General features: G+C 38.3%; 2 protein-coding genes across 10 annotated transcripts in view; one reads left to right on the top strand and one right to left on the bottom strand.

Annotated features, from left to right (window-relative positions):
- HS3ST5 (heparan sulfate-glucosamine 3-sulfotransferase 5) overlaps window positions 1-11,533 on the bottom strand; it is a 185,297-nt gene extending 173,764 nt beyond the window's left edge. For 3 of the 9 annotated variants that reach the window (XM_085541811.1, XM_085541807.1, XM_015858783.3), the window contains exon 1: window positions 6,559-6,721. The gene's annotated coding sequence lies outside the window, so the exon portion shown is untranslated. Of the gene's footprint in view, window positions 1-6,558; window positions 6,722-6,859 lie in introns of those variants that run through there. The other 6 variants (XM_015858782.3, XM_015858784.3, XM_085541808.1 and 3 more) reach the window with 6 other exon arrangements.
- Window positions 6,029-26,509, top strand: part of LOC146761432 (uncharacterized) — a 35,979-nt gene continuing 15,498 nt past the window's right edge. The window contains exons 1-2 of the mRNA XM_085542520.1: window positions 6,029-6,092; window positions 6,547-7,781. Of these exons, the coding sequence (XP_085398646.1) occupies window positions 6,029-6,092; window positions 6,547-7,658 (1,176 nt within the window). The 3' untranslated portion in view covers window positions 7,659-7,781. The remainder of the gene's footprint in view (window positions 6,093-6,546; window positions 7,782-26,509) is intronic.

Here is a 26,509-nt window from a genome sequence, read left to right as displayed (position 1 = left end):
GTTAGAATAATTTATGCATAACAATTATGCTGGTAAGCAAGACTTGTGTCATCAAATTCACTCTTTGTTGTTTCTTGCCATTAAGTTGTGTAAAGCAGAGGTGTCTGAAAATGTCTCTCCAAGCAACTGCACTGTAAACAGCCTCTTCGTTAGCCTCTGGGAGACAAGCCAACGCAGTTACAGCACTGTAGGTCTGATACATAAGAGGAAATTGTTGCTAATTTATTTTTACCAGGATCTACCTGCCTAGCAGTCATTAAGGAGCTGCTGGGAAGGCAACTATGAGAAGGAAGCAATGGCTCCAAGATCTTTGGCAGATCTGAGTTGCATTTCATTTTTTGCAATACAATTTACCTTCCGAAGCCCCTAGTAGTTTGACTGTATCTCAAGGAAGCACATTTCATTTTTAGGTTAGCAACCACTACATGACACTAAAAGAAGAGATATCAATGTCAATTTTAACAAGAATTATTTGGTATTTGTAAATTGAGAGCTTCTGATTCTACAGAGTCTGCTCCAAAAGCAATACCGTAATACCTATTTTGTTATATTGGCCCACACCACCTGAAGTGGATGCTGGTGGTATGGCAGTAGAGATTGAACCTTCTGGGCAACACTCCATTACACATTGTTGCCGTGTGACAGATGGCAGTCTGACAAAATGGCATTTGACATGGAAGTGCATATGGAGCAAAGGTGTGTCAATAGCAAATTATGCAAAATCATTTTCCTCAAATCTTACTGTTCAATCCAGTCAGTTATTTTCTCAGAATTATAAACTGTTACTAGAATTGGCATCTCTATTTCCTGTACTGGTTTCCATACTCCTCTGCTCTACATCCAGTGATGATACTTGCTCTCAAGCACAAGATTATAGTCATTTTTTAAAGTCTTAACAGGAAGAAATTGACCATGATTTTACATGACACTAGCCTGTAGCTGGCAAACCATCTTTCCATTTTATGGTGTTTAGGGTATAGTGCAACACTGACTTCAGACACCAAAGACTGATTTTGTTTTCTCCTTTTTCAGGATTCAGTTACTTTTTTTTTTTTTTTTTTTTTTTTTTGGCAGTGCCAGATATTATTTATAGCCAAGGGTTTAAAATGTTCTGCAGGAGAACCATTGGACCCTGCTGTTTTACCTTCAGGAAACAGTTTAACCACTCTCAGCTATTTATTGTGCTGTCACATCTTCCTTCTTATCTTCATGGTCAGAAAGGAAGAACAATCAGCAAATCCCTGCTAGAGATGATGAAACCAGACAGTAACAAAACAGAGAACCATATATATATTGATTTTAAAAGGAAAAAAGGTATGTATAAATTTTTATACTCAGATGAACATGTATGCAGATACACATAAAATCTGCTGGGTCCACCTGGATTTCCAAACTGGGAAATGGTTATTTTCTGGATTTTGTCTTCTTTTGAAGCTCCCAACCTACCTGCTTTAGTTACCTTTCCAGTGGAAGGAACACGCTAGGTAACTTTACTTTTGTAATCTTATTTTTAACCTTGATTTGATATTTTGCTTATGTTTTACTTCTATCTAATGGATTTTTCATGAAAGAAAACCTTTTTCCTCTCTTAAAAACAAAACAAAACTAACTACACAAAACCAAACAAACATAAGCCCCGCATCCGTTTGGTTTTTGAACTTCAATTTGCAGCATCTCCACTAATTCCAACTTTGTTTCTATGTTCAGCTAGATCTTTACCAAAATCAGCTTTATCTGCATTTCTGGCAAAAAACATACATTCTGTAATAGTATCTGCTAAGGAAATCAAACCTGTCTGCACAGAATCCAGGTTGGAGAGTAAGCCTGTTTCCACTGATATAAAATGATTCACTTCCCATGGGATGCCAGTTTTCAAATTCTGCCATCATAGTAGCCATGCCAAGTTGCAAAGGGAGGTTTTGATGTAAGTGGAAAGTCAGCTCATGTACAAAGTTAACGTACTGCTGAACAAGCTAAAGTAACTACTGCGAAGGACAAATCCTGTATGCACTGGCTGAGTTTCCACCTGATTTTGCATACGATGAATCCACCAATATTATCATTTTCTTTGTATGTTTAACGATAAATTGCACTTACTTATAAACTGATTATAAATTTATGCAGGATGCCCTTCCACCAATCACTTTTGATATCCAGAGACATTTTTAAGCAATTTGTGCTTGAATGCAGATTCCTGTCATCTCATGTTAGACTCTGAATGTCTGTCTGCTGTAATACCATCTAACAGTTTTATTTGTGAAAGTCCATTGGAGACTCAAGCAACTGCGTGCAGTCAAGATTTTTCAAAGTAATTTAATACAAGATTGTGTTAGAGTGATTTAAATGGATAAATGCTTTTTCAACTCCAAAAGAGAAATGGATTAATAGACACTGTTCTGTGACATATCAGGGCAAAAGTACTACTTTAATCTCCCAGACAGAGAGCTGTATTTTCTCACGCAACATTGCTACGAGCAAGATGTGTGAGAACTACCAATGCCAGAGCATGAAAAGTAGCAGGATTTGCTGGTCTTTTTTAATTATTATTTTTGTAGTATGAGACATTCTATACCAACACATGTGCCTTAAAAACATTAAAAATGTTTGGAGATATTGAACAGTTTAAATGTGGGGCATTCTTTCTACACACCTCCCTGAAAAATTGGTAGATCTCATAAAATTGGCTAGTAAAGTTGACCTGATGTAATATTACGTTATTATATCTAAAGTTCACTTTATAGCAGTCTTTCACTATGAACTTCATCCTTCACATCTAGTCTATAAAAGATCATTTGGATTTTTTTTAAAAAGAAGATATTTTTCAAGCTTTTCCCCTGTAAGTTAAAAAAGCTGCATGAATGACCATATCTCATAGGCGCACACTTAAAAACTTCTACAAGCTTTGAAGAACTATTACTTTTCATGGTCATTGATCAGGAAAGTATCTGTGTCCAACGAAACTCTTTCCATGTGTGATTCAGTCCCTCTGAAGTCAGCAAATGCTTCAAGACTAATATTTATTTGTTTTAATGATATGAACCCTTCTGCAATGATCATTTCATCTTATTATGTTTATGACGCACAGTATTTGTTTTCTCAGGAAGAAACCTGCAAACAATCTTATAATACTTGAGAGGTGAAAGATGTGGTGCTTCTGCAACAAGCCAAAACTGTTATTGAATACGATTACTGGACTGGACAAATCAAATGCATAAATACAGAAGAACACCATCCTGTTAACAGTGTTTGGCTATTTTCCTTACTTTTCCTTCTGTTTTTGATGACTTTTGAAATTTGCATGCAGTACTGCTCTGAACCAAAACTAAACCAAATTAGTTTTCCTTCTGTTTTCATCTTCATTCATTTAGCCAGAAGCATATCATTTCAGAATGAATGTTTTTCTAGGGAAGATTGTATTATGAAGTGAAGGTCCTGAATGGAGTAAGAGAAAATCAAACAAGTGGGCGCACACACACACACACACACAAACGAAGTGCAGTTGAGACTAGACATAGGCCAGTATCTGATATTTTAAGTTCCATACGACACTATTTCCTTGTTCTGCTGCACCGCATTTAGATATTGTATGGCTTTCCAGACACACTGTGCATAATTTTACATACCATCTGCTTCACATGCCAGGTTCCATATGTACAATGTATAACCTAAAACCAATATTTTGATTGATTTGTGCTACAGAGGAGGCTTTTGTTCTTAATTGTAGAAGAATATTGTCCTAAATAAACTGTATGGAGAATGTCTTCTAGCATTAAGAAACAGTGAAATTTATTTTGAAAAGTTTTTCAAGGGCGTAATAATCACAAAAGCAGCTTTCAGTAATCTCACTAAGATTGTTTCCATGAACACTGAGAGCTGTAGACACCTGTGAACATTCACATAATAAAGTGGTAATACAATGCCATAAACGTGTGTCAGAGTCAGGGCAGGGACAGCAAATTTGCAGCAGCCTAGTAAAAGAAATATCTGAATTAAGATAAACAGCACTTATTTCTCAAAACAGAATGAGGTTTGTAAGATGAGTAATGGAGATCAGAATTATCTCTAGGAGATTCTCTTATTTGCTTCAACCCTACTATATACAATCAAATTTTGTGTGCTGTTCAGCTACAGGTACTAAAAAGCCTAATGTTCAATTTTGGAGATGCTGCCCACAAGAACATCGGGCTGTGTTTCCACATGCATATATGAGAAGGAAGAACTGAAACATCAAAATGAAAAGAACACAGAATTTCACACCAATGGCTCTCAAGACAAATTTGAAGACTTATTCAAATAATTACCCTCATTTTGTGAACTACTGAATCTCCTCATCCAAACATGCTAACAAGATTAAGCGTAGCTTTGGATCTTAAACAAACAAACAGTCCAGAACTCTTCCTATGGAAATAATCATATTCTTCACATTTGACTTGAAGTTGAATTATTATCAGGAAAAAAAAAATAGATTGTGGCATTACAGTGTATTAGTAAATAGCAGATAGAGGCAGGAGGCTACAAAAATAAAGTAAAATTTTCTCCACATAACATCCTGTAAAACATGTACACTGCTCCTTCATAGGTGGTAAAGGACACATTTGAATTCAGAGAAATTAGAAAGGAATCGATAGCATGACATTTAGAAAAGAAGTTTCTTCCTCGCTATGTAATTCCAAAAGGAGAAATAAATAACCATGAAGCACTTGTCCATTCCAGAGGTGTTTTTGTTGTTCTTTATTTCCTTTGTAAAATGAACATCTTAATCTGTTCACAATTTGGCAGTGATTGTTTCAATTTCATTTCTTCCAGATATCCAACTAACAAAAGTGAAGGAGAGATGCAAGATCTCAGACTTCTTTCTACCCTTGCCTATTAACACACACCTGAGCTTAGAAGAGAAATATTATTGGACCTCGACTAAGAGTGTTGTTTTGTTTTTGTTTTTTTTTTCTTATCAAACACTTGTTTATCACAATGTAGTAACCACAGTCTTCATGAGGTATGGGCATGATTCTGATCCTTGACAGTTGGAGACATGCAATATTTTGGGGGTTCTTTCATCGCTCAGATCTGATAATAAAAAAAAAATGAAAAACGTGCCTTCAAAATTTCTTTTGAAAGACATTCCAACCACCTGGAAGTGGCTACTCAGGTTACAAGAATAAGGACAGCTGTGCTATTTGAATATCAATATTTGGTGTTTTACTATGCATCTGGTTGCTCCCAATCTAAATGCTGCAGTGAACACAGGGTGTTCTGTGAACTAGAACTTCCATTTGCTATTAGATTATTTTTCATAAAATGTCCTTTGTAGTCTATGTGAATACGGGCATTTTAATTATTGATCAGAAGAGTTATTTCTTATTTGTATCTGTGTTGTGAAAGAGTTCTTAAAAACTGAACAGGATTTTACACACATTTAGATTTATTCTCTTTTCTGGCTGTTCATGAGTTAAATGCTTACACAACACCTTTCCTTACAAACTGCATTACATCTCTCCCATTACTCCTCTGTCAAATTTTTCTGGGCCTGATCTGTGGGCCTATTAAGTCAACAGGAGCCCATCCAACAGCCCCAGCAAGCTTTGGGTCCAGTTTCTCTCACTTCAAACTTCTTAGTAAGAAAAAATATGCACAACACCAGAAAAGTGTAAAATATGAATCAGGTGATATTCTGTAATGTATGTGGGTAAAACAATGGACTTCGGTTCACCTTTGTGACAAACATGTCAAGAAATCAGTCTGATTGATAACTGCCCACTGCGAAGTAGGAATGAAAATCCAGCAGATATTTTCGACAGACTGAAGCTAAATTTCCTTGGTTAAAAGGCTGTCTTTTCAAAATGAAGTTTCTTCGACACATCTCTCTCACTTTGCTGTCTCACCACATTCTGCCCAGTCCCATTAACTTTCAGATGTATTCTGCATTGGCAAAACACTCTTCCTCTGGAGTCAATGGGAGTTTTACCAATGATCATACTCAGGTTGCAAAACACAGTGAGAAAAAAATGTCACTGTCAAAGTTGAAAGCATGACAACCATTTACACATTTTGGCAGTTCCACTGCAAAACCTCCGGCACTAACCAGCTTTTCGGTATGTTTCCCACAACTCACTCCCGACAGCGCAGGAGAACACAAAGCCCAGCGCCCCGGTGCCTCCGACACTCGGCATCGGAGTTGAGCCCCAGCCTGCGAGGAGTTAGCACAGCCACGCGCTAATCCGACAGCTAACACTTTGCAAGCATCAACCCTTCACTGAGGGACGAATGGAAGCCCAGGGAAGCGCACGGGAGGGCGCAGCCAGGACGCGCAGCGGGCACCTGGCCGCTCCACTTCTCAGGTGAGCGCACGGTAGAGCCCCCTCACCGCCCGCCTCTCCGAACCCCGGCAGCCCCCCGGGATAGTTCCAAATCCGAAGGGGAAGAGCAGAGCACCGTTCCTAGTACGCAGTGGAGCAGCGCAGAGCGGAGCCGCCCCCGAGGAGCCCTAGCACACGCGCGCACCCTCCGCCTCCCGCCCGTCCCCGGGGGACCCTGCTCGGCGCGTAGCCCCGTACTCACCGCCGTGCCGCAGGCTGCACCCGGCCACGCAGGCGAGGAGCACCCTCCCCGATACCTGCCGCGGTGCCTGGACCCGGTCCCTTGGCGCCCACATCCAAGCCCCGGCCGCGAAGCTCAAAGTCCTTCTGAGCAGCACCCGGCCGGCCCCGCCGCCTCCCGCCCCGGATCGCTGTCATCTCCCCTCCCCTCGCCACCCCCTGCTCCCCCCGCCTCCTTCTCCGGCCGGCAGCAGCATTATAAAGCGGTCCCTAACCCGTGAGATCACGCACCGGCAGAGGTGCTGGTCTTCGCAGCTACTCACCGGGCATCCTCCGGAGCAGCGGGCGGGAGCGAGGGAGGAGATGGGAAGGAGTGAGGGGGCTGCTGGAGGCGCTGCTCGGCAGCCTGGGCAGTGCTGCAAGTCAGTGCGTGAGCGCCTGCGGGCTTGTGTGCAGTGGGGTGCCGGACACTCAGGCACCGAGGGGCGGCGGGGAGCGGCGGCGGAGTGCGGGGGGCTCAGCGCGGCGCGGACAGGTGCGGCCCAGGGCGCCCCCAGCCCCGCGGCCCCCCGCGACCCCCCGCGCCCCGCCGCCGCGGAGGGAGCTGCCGGGGAAGGGGCTGGGGGAGGCGCGCATCCTCCCCGGGTGGCACACGCACCGCAGTCGGGAGGAGCGGGAGAAGGGATTAAAAAGAACGATAATAAAAAAGGTCAGTCACCAAAAAGAAAAAAAAGAAAAAAGAGAAAAGCAAAAAGAAAAGAGCGAGCAGCGAAACTCTGCTCTACTTCCCGTCTGAGCTCCGAGCCCCAAAGCTGCGGTTCCGGGAGCCGCCACCGCCCGCGGTGCAGCACGGCAGCAGCTGCCGGTAGCGCCCAACAGAGCGCCGGAGCCTCTCCCCGCGCTCGGAGGAGCCTCCCTCCCTCTTTCCATCCCTCCCTTCCTCCCTCCCTCCTTCCCTCCTTCTCTCCTCCCTCTCTGCCCGCCGAGGCAGGTGCGGCGCAGGGCCCTCCGCGCCCGGTGGGCAGCGGCCGGGTTCCTGGGGATGCTGCCGCCGCCGCGGCTTACGGGTGGGAGCTGCCGCGGGCCCCGTTCCCCATTCCGCAACTGCGGCGATATCAGTAAGCGGCAGCGAGGGCCCGCCTCAGCCGGGCAGCTGTGCGGTGCTCCCTGCTCACGCCTGCAAACGCCCCGCTCAGCTCACCTCCTGGCGGTGCGCCGTGAGATGCCGGGAGCGGAGCGAGGATGGTGCGGCGTTATCGTTTCTTGGGGGGAAGGCGGAGAGCCGGAGAGAAGGGAGGGAGGAAGGGCAGATTTCTAACAGTCGTATGGAAAGGGTTGGGGGGAAGGCATCACGCACCAAAAAAAGCCCGTTCTCAGGATAGAAATCTAAAATAGCCACAGCGGCAGTGAAAGTTGCTCGCTTTGTGATTCGCATCGTAACGCTGCCGCTGCTGCTTGCCGCTTCCTTCAGCGCACCCAAGAAGCATGCAAGATGGGAGAGGGGGAGCTATATACTTTTGATGCGACGTTCTTTTCTGGCCATAGTTCTCTGCCTCAATCTTTCTCTGTCTCAAATATCAAACAAAAAAAATCCCTCCGCATCCCCCCAATCCCCAAGCCCCCGCGTCTTGTTGGAGAGGTGGTTTCAGGTGGTGGTTTCTGAGTTGGCAAGCGAAGTCTGCTATGGGGTGCGGACACTCGACCTCTACCTTGGGATGCCCGTGGAGGCTGCGCAGCCTCCGTCCCCTGCAGGCTGCAGGCTGCGCTGTCGCGGACCGGACCCCGAAGCGCAACGGCGTCCTTGCTCGTGTCCGACTGCGCAGGGCCCCTTCGAGCACGGGAGGCCGCTGCTGCCTTCCCTCTCTCTTCCAGCTGTGAGAAGTGATGGTGTTTTCGGGAAAAGACTGAAGAAAATCAAACTTTTATTTACCAACATCTCACGCCCTGATTTAATGAATAAACAAATAAATAAATAAATATAAAAAAGCACAACTATTGCCAAACCTCAGCCCAGATCACGCAGCTTAATGTATTGAGCCAGAGGTAGTGTGGCTGCTTGCCAGACCTGTGATCCATTAACCTCCTTAGCTCATTGTTGGCAGCAACAATACCACCCGATCAAATTCTTGTATCCTAAAGGCAAGTCATTTGGTTTTCGTAGTAAACTCCACTCTCTCCTGTTGCAATTAAAAAAGGGACCTTCAATAGCAAAAGAGGTTAGAATGAAATACATGGCTTTTCTACTACTCCACGCTTGTTTTCTGGATTAAAAACATCCACCTACGCTCAAGGTAATATACACAAAGGGAGACATCAGCACACGAAGATGTCATACTTTGTAAGCAAGCCTTTTGAATTTTACAGTCTCCATTTAATTACTTACTTCTTTACACTATGGGAGATAAAGTTTTCTTTGCAGAAGGAAACCAAGCAAAGCCCAGCAAATCACAATCAGAATGTGAAAAATTGGATATAGGGCTCTTGTTTTCCTTATTCTTTATATCTGAAATGCATAAATGTGTGTATTTATATATACATATGCATATATATATATGTATGTATGTATGTATGCTTTTTAATCCAAATACATTTTCTGGAGTTATACAGAAAGATGTGTACACAAGCACGTGTTGTGTATGTATATACCCATTATATAAACATTGAACTTCATAATCAGGTTAAATATATATAAATGTATAGAAAATAAGTATATAAAAGAAGCAGAGCTAAAAACAGAGCTATCAACTACCTGCTGAGAGCTATATAAAAAAAAAAAAAAAAAAAAAAAAAAAAGTGGAGAAGTCAGAGAATCACTGATACAGAAACAGTATGAAAGCTATACCTCACACTTCATTCTTTACACAAGAAACTCAGTTAACACTGCTACATTTCTGGAAAAAAAAATAAAATAAAAATGAAGTAATTCTTTCTTCTTCAGAAGACATTGTGACATTAAGGTGTGGTTGTAAATGCCATGTGCAAAACTATTTGTTCAGAGTGTTGTGTGCATTCAGGGAAGTTAAATCTGTCCTTGATTAACGAAGCTGTCTAATCTGGGAATGAAATATGTGCAAAAAGGAGACTGATACCATGAGCATCTGGCATTGAAAGATGGGAAAGGTGCTGGGGAATAAGGCTAGGGTGAAGGCAGTGAATACAAGAAGATGCTTAGGGAAGAACTGCTTACTTGTTTGGAGGTTTGATAGCTGCTAGAGATGTTTGTATTTGGGAGTATGATACCACAGGATGCTTTTCCAGAGGGAAAAGCACTGCTTTAATGCCAAAAGGCAGTTGTGCATCACACTCTTTCCTGGTTGTGAAGCACCACTGAAGGCAGTGAATATGAGAAGCTGGTGCATTACAGGGGAAACTGGGCCTGGAAATAAAATACCATATCATTTGGAGAAGGCGATAGCAAGAAAGATGTTTGTGTTCTTGCTTGTGGCCAGGTTGTTATGTAAAACAGTTCCCATTGCTCATTAGTGGGTGAGAATTGTAAGGTAATACCTACATCCTCTCAGAAACCTCTACAGGTTATTTTCTAAATTACTACTTGTGGCATACAAAAAGTCCTCTCAAAACAGGCATGAAACTCTGGGAAATTCTAAAAATTCTAAGTTGGTGAGATTCACTTTATTAGAGGTTCTTTGAATTCCCTGAGTAGGAAGATTTTAGGGATGTTAGTGTTTGTTTTCTTTTGTTTGTTTGTTTGTTTGGCACCCAGATCAATGTCTCAGACATGGTCATCTGCCACTGTACTGCCTTAGCCTGAAGAAAGAAAATGGCCTGAGACTCTTTGCTGCCTACTTCATGATTTAATGCAAGAAGTCTCGATCTCATTTTCATTAATATCAGTAGCAAAATCAAGAAATGACTGGTACATCAGCAGGATGTTTTGAGTGCAGCAGAATACCTGACTTCAAGAGCAGATGTTTATGATGGGGAAAAGATGTAAATCTGTGCTTTAAAACTGTTAAATTTAGGCCAAATTTCAACCTATTGTGGCAAGTGTAGTCATCAGTAGATCAAAAATAAATGAAATCATATCACTCCTGAAGATAGTTTTGCTCGTTGCTTTTCACTGTGGTTTTTTTTCGCTAAGTCTGAAAGTGTTTTTTCTCCTTGAGAGTGGTCCATTGTCATATTGGAGAGGTAAAGGGCATCAGATTGCATATGTTGTGTGGGACTAGTTGATTTAGATTCATAATGGTCCTGGCTATTCAAGCTTCCAGACCATTACGTTGAACAAAAAATGTGGTCATTATTTTAAGGAGCCATTACTTTAACTCAATAACAATTGAACTTGTTATTTATTAAATTTTTCCATGTATTCATTTTTATTCTAAAGGCTTTTCCAATTCTCTTCTTCTATTTTTTTTTTTTCCTACTAGACGCTTCATTCTGTTTATTTTCACTACTATAACTTGAAGAACTATCTTATTTAAAGCCATTACCCTTTGTTCCATCACTGTACGCCCTTGTAAAAAGTCTCTCTCTACCTGTACCAGCCCCAGCCCCAATTATCACAGATAAGGCTGGGAAATTTAAAATCTTTGCTTTGCTTAGAGTTGCTGTATGACTGCAACATCTTTGATCTCACTGACCCCTTTAAAACAAGTGAGTTTTTGACACTCCAAAAGAATGCTTTCTAAGTGAAAAAATATGGAGAAAATCGTGCTGAGTGGTATGTGATGGCTACTCTTCTATATACAACAGAAAAGAACCAAGGTTGAAGCTTGAAATACCAATGTTCTAACAAAATATAAAATTTGGTTGCAATACAACATTTTACCATTAAAATTCATGCTGTTTTCTCATATGTAGATATATTCCCTAAATTGTTAAAAAGTAACATAGCAAATGCTAATAGGAACACATGCTGCCTGCATTTTCAGTTTTATATTCAATTTCCAGTAATAATTCTTGTAATTAGAATATGGATAGGTTTTATTTGTTAAACATCTGATCTATCACAAAGGTATCTTTTAGGCAATGATATCCCAGTATTTAAAACTTGCATTCTGTTCCATTTGTAGTATCTCATGAATCAATCTGTTATTAATATACAGGAGGTTGCTGAAAATTTATTACTTTTTAATGGAAAAAAAAATTGTGTTCTTAAATCTTTATGAAAAGTAATATGTTTAAGGATCTTAGGAGATTATACAATTTAATATATTACAAGATATATAATTTTTAAGAAACCTAACCAGTATTCTTCTGTCAGGTTGGAACTTGCCATCATAACCCACTAAAAATATGTTTCACTGTGTCAGTAAATACTGTATTTTTTGAGCTGTCTGCATATTATTGACTTTTCTGGTTTCTGCAAACCATTATATCAGAAGTCCCTTCCCCCATTGTTTTTATACCAGAAAAAATCAATTCAAATCTTAGATATACAAAGCAACAAAGATAATCTAACCTTGACACATTTCAGAATTTATACCATTTCCTTCTTTATTTTGTTGAAGCTTTGCTTCTCAGGCTTATCTGCAATACCTGAGAGTTATGACAACTCTTTCTAAATATCCAAGAAAACATACTAAACCACAGTAGGTTGAGAGCCAGATTATTTAAAATCATAGTGAAGTGTGACTAGCATTTTAAAAAGCAACTTTCATCTTGGGTTAAAAAACACCCAAAAATACTATGCTTCGAATCAAGTTCAGACTTAAGATGTTCATGCATGACTCCTTTTTGGAAGAAAAATCTGATATACAGAGACCTAAAATTAATTTTATTAGAAGATCAATGGATTAATGCATCCGGAGTTATTTGGTCATTGCCCACACATGCTAATTATCATTTTCACAATTTTATGACACTTTTACTGCTCTGTTTAGTCTAAACTAACAATTTGTCCTACTGACCCATTTTCCATTCAAATAAGCACAGAAAAAATAAACGCAAATATAAACATATCCTAAGATATGTAAGAGGAATAACTCAGCTATAATATTATGGCTTCCACATACATTTTATTTGTTCTGTTTTACTTGTTTGTTATTTTTATTTCATAAAATAATCTAGGTGCTTGAAGGTAGCATGAGAAGGGACAACAAATATGGCTGTTTGGCTGTCAGATGGGAAAATCGTGTGGAATTTGTAATTTTGTATATATGATATTGAAAAGAAAGAAATCTTAATACTGAGGACCATGGTTGATTAAATGAAAAGAGCTGTGTGGAAACAAGACAGTGAAGATATGAAGGTGAGAATGAAGTCCTGGAATAAGACATGAAGGCAAAAGCAGAAACAGGAGAGCATACTGTCATACAAAACTTGGAAATGAATGAACCATGGCAAAGCCCTGCATTTCTTTTTTATCAATAAATGTAATTGAAACTGGTTGGAAAAATGTGCTCCTCACTCTCCTCTGGTTCTGCTCTACAACAAGGGACAACCATCTTTTACTGTTGTATTATTATGTATATATTATAATATTATTACTAGCGCAACAACACATCATCAGTAGGGTAAAACTAACCTGTCTCACGATGGTCTAAACCCAGCACACGTTCCCTATTAGTGGAATAATAATACAATAGTAATAGTGAATTATTATCTTATACTGTTGTCCCTATTAGTGTTCCGCTGATATGGCGGAAATATAATCGGTAGGTCTAGCTTTCTTACCACAGGGAATTAATTTGTTGGAATCAGGCCATTCTTTGGAACTTATTTTTGTTCTTCCTCAAAGAATAGGGAAGTGATGAAAAATGGAGAAATGGAGGGGGGAAAAAAAAAAAAAAATAAAACCAAGAGAAAAAAAAGAAAGAAAAGGATCCTTTATGACACTAAACTTTGGCTGCCATGTATTAGGCATCATTAAAAATGAATTTTTCTTTCCTAGCACTACACGTTTTCTCAATTCCCTGCTTGCAGATATACAGTACAACATAATTTTTAGTTATGAGATTATGTAATTTATATTTTTTTCCCCATCAACTTTGGAAATCTGTCACTGCAAAAGATGAGTCCTGCTCAGTGACTAAGCAGCTGTGCAATGTTTTGTTTTATTTTCAATTGCCTTTGGGCAAAAGAGATACTTTTTAGCAATTTGCTCAAACAGTAATAAGAAAAAAATATTACTTGCACCTTCTGAGGAATTTTTCTTGTATCAGACAATATGGCCTCTACACACCTCACAAAATAATATTATCCTACTATAATGATATTTCTGTTATTCCAATTGTAAAGATGAAAACTGAGACAAAGCAAGTTAATGCAGCAGAATCTACTGATTTTGAGTGTAAAATACATCAAAGTTACCATTTTACTTATTAAAAGATTATTGTGAGAGGTGAGGAGAGGTGAGCACTTCAACAGACAAGATCCGCACTTTCAAATAGTGCACTCAAAAAGACCATACTCAGAACTTGCAAGAAATACATGAATAATTAATTTTTTGCAAGTTTTCCAGCATTGAGAAATACAAGGACATAGTGACCTGACCATCATATCACCATTCAAACAGCTTAGGAATAAAACATTCACTGAAATTCACTGTGAAAATAAAAGCAAAGATAAAATGAATGACATCATTGTTTATGATACAAACCAGTTTATCCTTAGAGATGAGCTATCTGCACTGATGAGAAGAGGTTCTCATCAAAATATACCCTCATAATCTGTGTCTGAGCTACACTGGAAATGACTTATGCTTTAAACTTAGATTATGACTAAGTATTAGTTTTTCCATCATGAGGAAAATCCATCTCCCAGAAAAAAAACTAGAAAATTTGTTGAACATTTCTTTTGGAGCTAAACTGGAGCTACTGTCTAGAAACACCTGGAAATTTTCCAGCTTTGAACTTGACAGCTCATTTCACTTTTGCTGCTGTCATTGCATTATTTTGAGCTTTTAAAATATTGTACTTACAGCAGGAGAAAAGATTCAAGAAGTAGAGGAGATTGAAATTGCTTGGAATTGCTGTGGGCTGGCAGCCTTTGCTTCTGCCTCCAACTTTTCTAACAGAGATGCCAAAGTAACCTTTCTTGTTTTCTGGTTGAAAACACCAGAGAAAGGGTGAATTAAGACAATTATTCCATTAGTGACCTCACCAAAAATTTTCTTTGCACAACTATCCCTTCAGAGAATTTCAGCAGGACATGATATTTTCAGATTCATTTTCCACTGAACCTGAAAATCATAAACCTACAGATTAACAATGACTGATTGATATAGAAAATAAATGCTCTGATAAAGTCAACCTCAGAGGATAAAAAATTGGGAGTTCTTTTCTAAGAATCTCCACCTGAATATTCCTGCTGGGTTATTCTTTGGTTGACTAAAATATTGATAATCAGAGTACCCTTGTTTGGCCAAGACTGACTAATTTGTAATATTCCCATAGCAGCCTGGTTAAGATCATACCAGCTAAGCACTCCTTGTCTTCATCACTTCTGTAACCACCGTCACTCACCTTTATGCTAACTTTACAAGTTCTGGTGCAACCATGCTAACAGCTGCTTCTCTGAACTGACTGATCTACATGCCTATTTGAATGTACAAATCCTGATCATAATGGAGAGATACTGCAGAGATAAACTCTCTGCTCTCCTCTATGGAAATCAGAAAATGCATTATGCACTCTCAGTACATAAGCTTTTCTGATGTATTTTCCTCCTTGAATTGTCAATCCATAACCAGTTATGAACAATGGAAACAAGTGTATTTCTTTAACTCATACTCTAGGTTTATGAAAGAAGGAAAGAAAGATAATAACTACAAGTACATGCTGAATAGTGTATTTCAAGAGCTGCTTGTTAATGTGATTGTTTACATTACTCACATTTACCTCCATATTTAACAGATTTTTCTTTTTTTTAATAAATCCAAACGATTGGCATCACATGCATAGTTAAATTTGCAGTTTATGATATATGTAGTTGGCAGAAACAAAGAATTAAGCAGCACCTGCGTGGCAGGTGACATCCCAGAACATGCACATCATCCTTCTGGTTGTTTCACTGTATTTTGCAGATGGTGTACAAGTTAATTTTTATCTTTCAAGTCCAGTTAGGGGAATCTAATTTTTGATATTGCTCAACTTTCTCTCAAGAGACACACATCCCTGAATCTCAATGCATTTATTTATTACAGAACTACATATTACTTTCCTAGAGTAATTTAGAAGCTCTGCTGCCCCTGGAGTCTACCTAGTGAGAATGAATGGAAATAGTGTAATGTATTCCATTTCTTTGCTGGCCCAGGCTCATTTCAAACAATCATATTCATAGTTAAACTGGGTCTACCAAGATCTCTTTTAAAAGCTTTACTTCTATGTAATCTAACTGTAAAGCCACAGTAAAATTTCCTTATGTAATGGCTAACAGACTTTTTATACTTCCACCCAATATCTTTATGTCTGTCTAGTGTATTCTTTTGTTTCAGCAATGTTGTTTAATGAGGCTTTTCTTCTTTATTTCATCTATCCACTGAAGCATTTATAGACTCCAATCACCTTTTGCTCTACTCTGCTCATCTACGCATTTTTCTATCTAGAAAACTGTTCTATGCTCATCTTGAAAATTGAGCCTCTGCTCTTGATTTCTTCTATATCCCTCTCTGCACTTGTCCTCAGTCAAAGTTACCTTTCCTGACTAGAAAACTAAATATTGTGCAGGCACGGTTTAACCAGATCGAAGCATAATTAAGCCAGTGCTTGTCCATCTCTCATGGATTCACTTTTTGAAATCCACTTTCAGTTTGCATTTGTCACTTTTATGCTGTGTCACAGTGGCAGCTCATTCATTCAGAAACTATAATCCCATTCCTACAAAACATTTCCAGATTGTATACCTCCAACTTTCTGGAAGATCTTTTCTTATTAGCTCCACCGCCTAACCTTGTACTTAAATTTAGCTGTACTTCTATTAATCTCTGTATTCTGATAATATTTTCCAGTCTCTTCTAACTTCTCCTTCATGGCACCAGCAAACTTTATAACTACACATCTAAAGCAGTGCCAGATAAGTAACCATAGACAAAATGACTTTCTGGATCATATTTTGAGGACCTTTACTAGGAATCACCTTCTAGCTCGATGCTGCATACTGAAACACCTGTACATTAATATCTATAAAAATATATTTGCAAATTTTAGAATTTCTCAGTGAATTCTACTCTTTTTTCCAAGATCTATTAATAGTTTTCCAATTACTATAATACCAAACATATATATATGATGCCTAGATAAAAAAATCTATGACATTATTTGGTATAAAAATAGTTGTCAAAGAACTAGTTCTCATGATAGTTCTCCAGGAAAAAAAAAAGCAGTTTTCTCATTGTTCTTATTATAATGAGGATGCTTTCTCAGTGCATTAATATATATACATATTTAGTAGTAGGTCATTATCTAGCAAGAATCATCTACAATATACAATAATTTGTGAATATTCACTGAAGCCATGTAGGCAAAACTGCTGTGGTGAGCAGCGACTACACAACATTCCCAACACATCTTTTAACCTATGAATTATTCATCTCATAAGATATATATATTTTTTTCATAGAATGTAGAGTATATTTTCTTTTACTATGTTTTCTGTCAAAGTGATTCACACATCTGTATTTATTTTGCAACGGATCATATATATTACACAAAGTTTGAAAAAGTTTATTAAAATATTAATATAAGCTGTGTAATTTCTGATGTACACAGCACCATGGAATACCAGTGTTACCAAGTGTTGACATTGGCTTTTTATTTTTTATTTTTTCCATACCCCAGACCTTTCTATAGCTTGATGTACATATTTTTCACAAACAACTGTTCTGATATTAAGCCCAAATAAACATTTTAAGTCTTGCTGATTCTTTTCAGAGCAAAATAAGATATTGATCCAAACAAAATTTGCAAGAATGTATGTTAGACTTTAGACTGCAAAGTGCTTTTAAGGATTATTTTCCTGAAAAGACTGGTCTCTAAACAAACTTTTATTTCAGTGAAAGAGCTATAGAAGGCACAGTAGAAATATGGAGAATATTTTGTCCCTGTTAATTTATTATAGTGAGTTCACCTAATGGAGGATGACGAATAGGGTTTTTTTTGTTATTTTATCTACAAAACTCTCCTCATTAAAATGTGAATGTTTTCTGTATGACCATCAGGAGTAACATATTTAATTACACAAAAATTCCATGTCATATGTTGTGAATGTAATACGAACCACAAAAGAAAACAAGTCAAACTGCATATTGATGAGTAAAATGTAAATGGGGAACTAGTGGTCTACACTTCAAGAATGAGCATACGCTCCCTGGAAAAAAAAGTCAAAACCATACACGTATGTATACATATGTATATTTTAGGGGTAATGGTGGATGAAAAATATTGCATTGAGACTCCGTCCCTCTCTTTTATTTTATCATGTCAGATTAAACTTGTTGCTGTCATTACAAATAAAAGATTAGTACACTGAAATATCCATACCTAACAGCAACATAACAATTGTGTATGATGATATATACTATGTTTACAATAGATATTTTCAGTCATATATATTCTGCTCATAATTTATATAGGTTATTTATTGTTCTCTGCATATAAATATAAAATATGGAAATATTAGTAAATAAACAGTAAAATATTTTCATACATAATTCAAATCTACATTTAGTTCAATGGAAGTAAAACAGACATGAATTTGACCTTATTCATTTTGACAAACAATAAAACCAGAATTTACAATCAAATCTGTCTAAAAGAAAGTGATGGTCATATGCATTACAGTTTCATGCCAATAAATTATGGCCAAAAAAACCTTTTTATTTTATAGTGTATTCAGATACAACTGTTTATTACCAATGTTTTCTCATCAGGCCCAATAGAAACAGATTTGAAAATGCATTCAAAAAGCCACAGTATGGTAAAATTAGGAATTTTTAAATTTTATTTTCTTGATCATTACACAATTTTTATAGTGATTAGTCAAAAAGGAAGAAGAAATTGCCACCTACAATGAAACAAAACTAGCACTCTGAACTTTTAAATGCATGTAGTATTAAAAAAAAAATCCCTAATGCACTGATAAATTGATTCTAAGATTAGCTTTTGTAAGTTACTTTGAAGATAGAAATTTTGCCAGAAGGTAAGAATCACTGCTTGCCTATTATTTTTTATCCCCCAAATTTTTACTCTTACATATTGCCATTAGCTGTTTGTCACGTTTCTTTTTTTTTTCCCTGTGGAGAAAGAAAAAAACTGCAATGACACAAAAATTGAAAATAAAAATATGAGCACAACCTTCCACTGTCTCCATTCATAGAATTATAGGATGGTTTGAACTGGAAGGGATCTATACAATTATATTGTACCAACTCTGCTGCCACAGGCAGGGAGAGTCAACTTCCGCTAGATTAGGTTACTGAAAGCCTTATCCAGCATGGCCTTGAATGCTTAAAGAGATGCTTCTCTGTGCAACCTGTTCTGGTGTCTCATCAGGCTACTATACTATTGAAGAATATCTCCTTGATATCTAATTTTGCTCCAATAGGACTCACTCCAATGGGTCCATATCCTTCTTAGGAGACACAGAGCTGGGTGCAGTGTTACATGTGGAGTCCCACAAGAGCAGAAGAAAGGGGGAGATCATTTCCCTCAACCATTAGTCATGTCTCTTTTGATGCAGCTCAGGACATACAAAATACCAGGTCACGTCAACTTTCTCATCAACCAACACCCCAAGTACTTTCTCCACAGTGTTGCAGCTGCTATCAGTCGATTCTCCACTCAGCCTGTATCTGCTTTTTGGATTGCCCTGATGCAGGTGCAGAATGTTACACTTGGCCTTGATGTACTTCATGATGTTTACACGGGCCTGCCTTTCAAACCTGTCAAGGACTGCATTCCTTCTCTCTAATGTGTTGCCAGCACATAGTTACAGGCCTTTGTATCTGAAGTCTGTTACTTTGGCATTTTTCTACTGCAAATCAAGCATCAGTTAAAAACTTATTTTTATTCCTTGTACATACAGGGGTACTGTTAGTTTTAACTACTTGGGAAAAGGATTTCCAAATACAAAAACATTGGAAATGCTTTATTTTGAATAATAAATGAGCCTTATCTTAATGAGCCAAGCTGTTAGAAAGCTTTCTATCTATCTGTATCAGATGGCACAGATGTTTATCAGTCTGGAATATTTTGCTTTAAAAGAAAACAACAACAACAACAACAAAACACACAAACACAAAAAACAAAACAAACAAACAACAACAACAACAACAAAAAACACCAACAAATGCCAAACACAATAGGACTAAAGTCATTAAAGTCATTACTTTTTCAATCATTATTGTGTTTTATTGTGCTGTGCAGAGTCTTTCATTTGAAGTGCATTGTCATATCTGCCTGGGTTATTCCATACCATGTGATATAATGCAGAAATCTACAAAGTTGTGGGGTAGTTGGCCAGGGTCTGGCTGCTGGATTGGCTGGACATCAGTCAGAGTAGATGAGACACTGCATTGTGGCAATGTATATATATATAGACATACAGTTACAACTGAATTTCTGTTTCTTCTTTCCTTTCCTTTCAAAGCAAATAGTTTTTATCTCAGTGTAGGAGTATTGTTTTGGTTCCAGTTCTCTCCCTCATCCCGCTTGGGGTGCATTGAGCAAGAAGCTGTTAGGTGCTCAGCTGCCTGCTGAGTTGAATCACAACAGCCTTCTACAAGTCTCTATTTCAAGTGCTGATCCTTTATAGTTCTTTGTAGGATTTAAAAAGTTTTTTTAGAAGTCATCAGTGCCTACATCTAGTGTATTTTGTTGTTGCTTCTCTGCTTGTTTGTTTTCTGGATCTAAGTACATTAACTATATGCACTACTACTTAATGGCAGGAATCCATCTGAATGGATTTAGAACTCTTTCTATAATTCAAGGATCAAGTTCATGCCAAAAAGCCACAGAGAACCTTTAAAGACATGCTAGTGTCTGAAGGTCAAAGAAGTCAGAGTTACAGAAACAAAGATAATGTGATGACCCAACCTACCTTCAGCAGCCAGGAGACAACACTTAGGAGAAAAGTAGTCATTGAAGGGTTACCAAATGAAGTTTACTCACCAAAGAGGCTCTTGATGACATCTGACTAGCCTTCACTAAGAAAAATAATTCTTCGATTATGAGAAGATGGAGTGTGATGCCCAGAGTCTGTGAGGCTTAGGGGACAACTTGCTTGCAGGGTGAGGAACTGAATGGATGAACTGAAGCATCACACCAGCCAGGTTTGTTTTACAGCTCACCAAGGCACAGTTCAGCTGGGAGAGATCTTCAGAGAACACCTAAGATAATTTTTTGCATTTAGATCCCTATAACAGAAGGGTGGGTTTATCTCCACTGTTTTTTAAAAAGCTAACAAAAAATCACAAACGGCTTTATTTTTGTGTAAATAATATAAATTATGAAGAGTTTTCACTCAGTGGAATATACCACTAAAATAAGATGCATTGGTCTCAGGTAGAAATTCCAGAAAGCCACTGACACCCTTGAATACCCAGCAACTAGTTAAACCTGGGTATTGGTAAGCATGTGAACAACTACTGAGAAACCACACAGATCAGAGGGTTATCTCTTGCAGCCTGAACAAAGATCAGCAACAGCCCCTTAAAATTATCAGCTTCTTTCATTTCAGGAGTGCTAACCTTGTTTTGTAAATATTTCTTCATGATTATTAAAAGGGTTGATCTATTATATACCCTTTATGTCATATAATACATTTTAATGTCTCTCTTCTACATCATACCTGTTCACTCTTTCAATATTTAGTAACATTACAGTAAGGTGTTATAGGAATACAAAAATCATGGCAGAAAGTAAATTTTCGAAGCATAGTGGCAGACATAATAAATACTTGTTTTTCATGTTTAGACATAGATGTCTTCTTGAAATAATAATATTCAGAGTTCAGGGAAGGATGTAATATGACACTGAAATAAGTCTACTACAGATTATTGCAAATGGTATTTTTGCAGCTTGTTTCCTTATGCTTTTGTCATTCCACACTTGATTTAGAAAGAGCCTCATAGAAAGTCATAATTATTTTAAGAAGGCAGCAGGGAAGAGTTCTTTCATCAGGTCTATAAATCTTCACTTATGCTCTATAGAGAACCCTGCTCTACATGTGTGCTTTAACAGTGTGAGAGGAGTATATCATAATGCCTTCAGTTGTCAGAGCTTCAGGTTTCTTTATAATATGAGTTCACAAGTGGAGACAATTTCATTGTAATAGTTCTGGCTAGAAAGAGAAAAAGATATCAATTCATCTGGCACACAGACAGCATGGCAAGGGTATATTCTTTCCTGCATTTCAAATATGCCTTGGATTGGAATGTGTAAATATGGTTTTATATAACCATGTAGATGTATAAAAGCATATATAAATCTATATAAGTATACACACTGTCACGGGTTACCTAGATTTACCTATGCCCGTGACAGGGGGGAGCCACCCCGTAGGGCCCCCGGGGCCCGGAAAGGAGGGGGAAAAGGGAAATGGGATAAAAACAGGGCAATCTAATGAGGAAAAAACTTATTTTACTAAATATGATATCGGAATACAAGATAACACAATGTAATATAATTGAGGCTAATAAATCGAAGGAAACAGAGAGAGAGTCCCCGAAAACCGAGAGGCCTACTGTGAACTCTAGGCAACATGGCTGGAAAGCTTCCCACTCTCTGAGAGTCTGAGAGAGAAAGAACTCCAGCCTGGGAAAGAGATTATATAGTGTCCTGGTCCCGTGTCTTATCCCTGACCGTGATGTTCTCTGGGATATGTAGTCTTCTTTTGTGAACTGCACATTTGATAAAAGTATCCATGCTTTACATGATGTTATTATGTGGAATACTGATAGCAAAATTACAATATTACAAAACCATGACACACACACACATACATACATACATATACAGGTACAGGCAACTAGGAAGAAAGTAAATCTAGGACTTAGGGAAAAAGATGACTACTGAAAATATGAACTATTTCTGAAATAATGTTTCTAGAGGAAAGCACAGTGGTTATTTCAGAAAGGCAAATAACTGCCTATCAGAAGAAGAAAATACTGTTTCCAGCACATAGCAGTTTGGGCTATTGCTTTTCACTCACCTAAGCATGATTTTACAAAAGACAATTTTCCTTTTCCTCTTTTGCAAGGCATTATCCTTTTTTAAGTCTTACAACCCATGAAATCAAAGGTGTAGTTCTGATGGTTAAGTCATAGAATCATAGAATGGTATGACTTTGAAGAGACCCCTTAGATCATGTAGTTCCAACACCCCTGCTATAGGCAGGGACAGCTCCCACTAAGGACCAGGTTGCTCAAAGCCCCATCCAGTCTGGCCTTGAATGCTTCCAGGGAGGGGATATTCTCAACTTATTGGGGCAACCTGTTTCAATGTCTCACCACCCTCACAATAAAGAATTTATTCCTAATATGTAATCTAAATCTACTCTCTTCCAGTTTAAAATCATTATTTCCCCTCATCCTGTCACTACATGCCCTTCTAAAAATTTCCTCCCCTACAGCTTTCCTGAGGTGAGGTACAATGAGCTTAATTTAAAAAAAAAAAATATTGTCACTCAACTAATACTTAAGACATTGTCCTGCATGACATGGAGTTTGTCTCCAAAGGCACTGAGTGTCAGGTAGGGGAAAGCAGAGAAAGAAAAAAGTATCAGAATAGAGGAGAAATTTGTTTTGGTAGGGCCCATTATTTTATGTAGTAGGGCTTTCTTAAGCAGTCTTACTTAACTATTATTGTTTCTAACAATAACATGGTGCTACTGGTGCCAGATTTACTAACATCTGGACAAGCATATGATTGCCACAAATTTGGAGGGACCTGCTTTTGTGAAAAAGACACTTGCTGTTACAGGTTGACTCAGTGGGCAGCTCAGCATCACAAAGCTTTTTTCTCAATTCCCTCTTATCCCAGTGGGATGAAGGTGAGAAATATGGGAGGGGGGTTGGAAGGGATAGAACTCACTCATGTATTTCATTATATGATACTTCTAAACTGAAAATATATTTTTGTAACAACTTTTTATGCTAGACTGCATATTTAAACATGTAAGTGTGGAGGGAAGATTTATCATTGTCACCACTGCTGACATGCACCACCCACTGCAGCACTGTGCTCACATCCACTATTAGGTCTCCATAAGCAGCAGCAAGCACTGATAAGTGTTAATGGGTGCAGTCTTTTCCTGAGTGAAGGAATTAAATGACAATGAATTTTTGCTTCACACTCAATTCTATGTCAGATGCTATTTTACCTGATTGTCCCTCTGCTGACCATTTGTTGCACAGCAACAAAATGTAATGGAATACTGGTAGGAAAATTCAATCTCTACGGCCATACCACCACTATTTGCCTCTGATATCATCAGCCAATATCATAAAATAGGAATCTGTGGTCCCCAGTCTTAAGAAAAAAAGAATATTAGTTTTGAGACAGAAGTAATGTCAGTCTTAGTACTGGTAAAGACAACAGGTAAAATCAAACTAACTCACGTGAAGGATTTGCAATAGTGGCCATTCAGATCAGAACATAGACCTCCTCATACTCCAGAAAGATAGGGCAACAAATTAATTGATTGTTATAGCTGAAAATCTTTACTGAAGCAGATCATTTGACAACGTTAACAGGAATTGCATTTGTCTAAGGACTATATACCTGTCACTTGTGCAGGTCTAAGATATTTCCATCTGTTCTCAGCTCCTACTGCTCAACTTCCAAAAGGAATCAACTTTGCAATATGTATTCTTTAATATCTATATGAGGATTTTCTTAATTTAAAAAAAAGTACAAACTGATTATATTTTGTATGTGTGGGCAGTAAATTACACAAATAGAAAAATCTTGTATTTAGCTATAACAGGCTTTCAAAGCAATTTCAAAGAAACAAACATCATATGTCATGCTTTTTTTTTCTTTTTTCTTTTTTTTTTTTCCTTCAGTGACAGGCCAAGCTGTTCAAGCTTGGCTTTTCTTTCTTTTGGTAGTAAGATAGCTGCTACATTAGCTAGCTCTCACATATAGTTTATCTGGATAGGATTACAGTTTGGTCCTTTCAAAATGGAGCGCACTAACTGTTCAGAGAGAGGAAGAGTGGGTTTCTAATATGAAAAATTGTCTTCTTTCTCAAATGTTACCAGTCAAGTCATGTTACATTAGACAGAGTAATAGAACATTAGCTGTGTAATGAGACATGACTTCTAAAAATGTAAGGAAGAAAGCACTTCCAGATTGACTAGACCTGTTCAAAGGGATAGCTCGCATCTAATCTGTAATACTTGTAGATATTATACAAACCAGCTGTTTGTGAATTCAAGATGATTCGGAAATTGGAAGGAGTTTCAAATACACTATCAACTTCTCAAAACATTTCAGTATCTCACTTTCAGTTTCTAGATAAAACAAGGGAGTTTTTTAGAAATCACAAGCTATTTTCATGTAATGCATGACAGTTTTACTTAGATCATTTGGGCCAGAAATTTGATTGAATAAATGAGTTTTTGTTTTATTGAAGTCAACAGAGCATCAGATATTTAAACAATTTTAAATGCAATCTATTTTACAGAGGTGCAGCCATTCTGTAATGATGCAAATTTATTAAACTTCATGTAGTAGTTAATGACATTGATCCAAAAGAAGTTTCCTTATTATGAGATGATGATTCATTGCAAGTAAAGTATGTCTGTTTTCATATAAATATTATCAGGAAAGAGATTTTGATTTTTGATTATTTTGAACCATTCAAAGTAAATTTTAGTTTGGAAGAGACCTTAAAGATCATCTACTTCCAACTCTCCAGATATGGGCATAGATATCTTACACAAGTCTAGGTGTCTCACAGACTCCTACAACATGGCTGTGAGTACTCTGAGGGTTGGGGCATCCACAACTTCTCAGGGCAGCATTTTTCAGTGCTTCCTATTTTCATTTTCTGAATATGTACTCTAAGTCTATGCAGTTTTAGGTTAAAACTGTTATCTCTTGTCCTGTCATTATACTCCCTGAAAAGGAGTCCTTCACCACCCTTCATACTAGTTCCCATATAAGGTACTGGAAGGCTGCAATAAAGTCTCCCCAGAGTCTTCACTTCTCCAGGATGAACAACCCCAAGTTTCAGTCTTTCTTCATAGGAGAGGTGCTCCACCCCTCTGAGCATTCTCATGGCCTCCTCTCAGCTCACACAAACCAGATCCATGTTCTTATTACATTGACAGCTCCTGAGATAGGGGGTAGACAGGTCTGTGTTGGAAGGGACCCTTAAGATCATGTAATTCCAACCCCCTTGCTATAGGTAGGGACATCTCCCACTAGACCATGTTGCTTAGAATCCCATCCAGAGTGACCTTGAGTGCTACCAGGGAGGAGGCATTCACAACTTCACTGGACAACCCGTTCCAGTGTCTCACCACCCTCACAGTAAAGAATTTCTTCCTAATATCTAGTCTAAATCTACCCTCTTACAGTGTAAAGCCATTTCTCCTCATGCTGTTGCTACTTGCCCTTGTGAAAAGCCCCTCCCCAGCTTTTCTGTAGGCCCTTTTCAAGCACTGGAATTCTGCAGTAATGTTTCATCAAAGCCTTCTCTTCTTTGGGCCGAAGAGCCTCAGTTCTCTCAGCCTGTCCTTGTAGGGGCAGTGCTTCAGCCCTCTGATCATCATCAACCATATCTTGTAGCAAATCAGGTGTTTCAAGGTATGTACATTTCTAGTATTTTGTCTTTGCAGAACTAGTAGCTGCCACAGATACCCCTGCATCTTTCATGAAGCCTCTAGAATTATATCACATTTAGAAATTGCATTCTGTCTAGAAAGGGAGAACAAAATGTCTGGCATCTCATAATGGACCCTTAAAATTCAGGCACTATGTTTATGTTTTGTCTGTGTTAAACAGCACAGACAGAATAAATGATGAAGATAACTCCAGAAGAGGGAATGTGAGATTAATTTT

The sequence above is a fragment of the Coturnix japonica genome, chromosome 3 (genome assembly GCF_054131305.1).
Source record: "Coturnix japonica strain WE chromosome 3, WE-NBRP24, whole genome shotgun sequence".
In the NCBI taxonomy this organism is placed as follows: Eukaryota; Metazoa; Chordata; class Aves; order Galliformes; family Phasianidae; genus Coturnix; species Coturnix japonica.
Note: the sequence above shows the minus strand (reverse complement) of the source record. Positions and strands in the feature narration are given on the sequence as shown.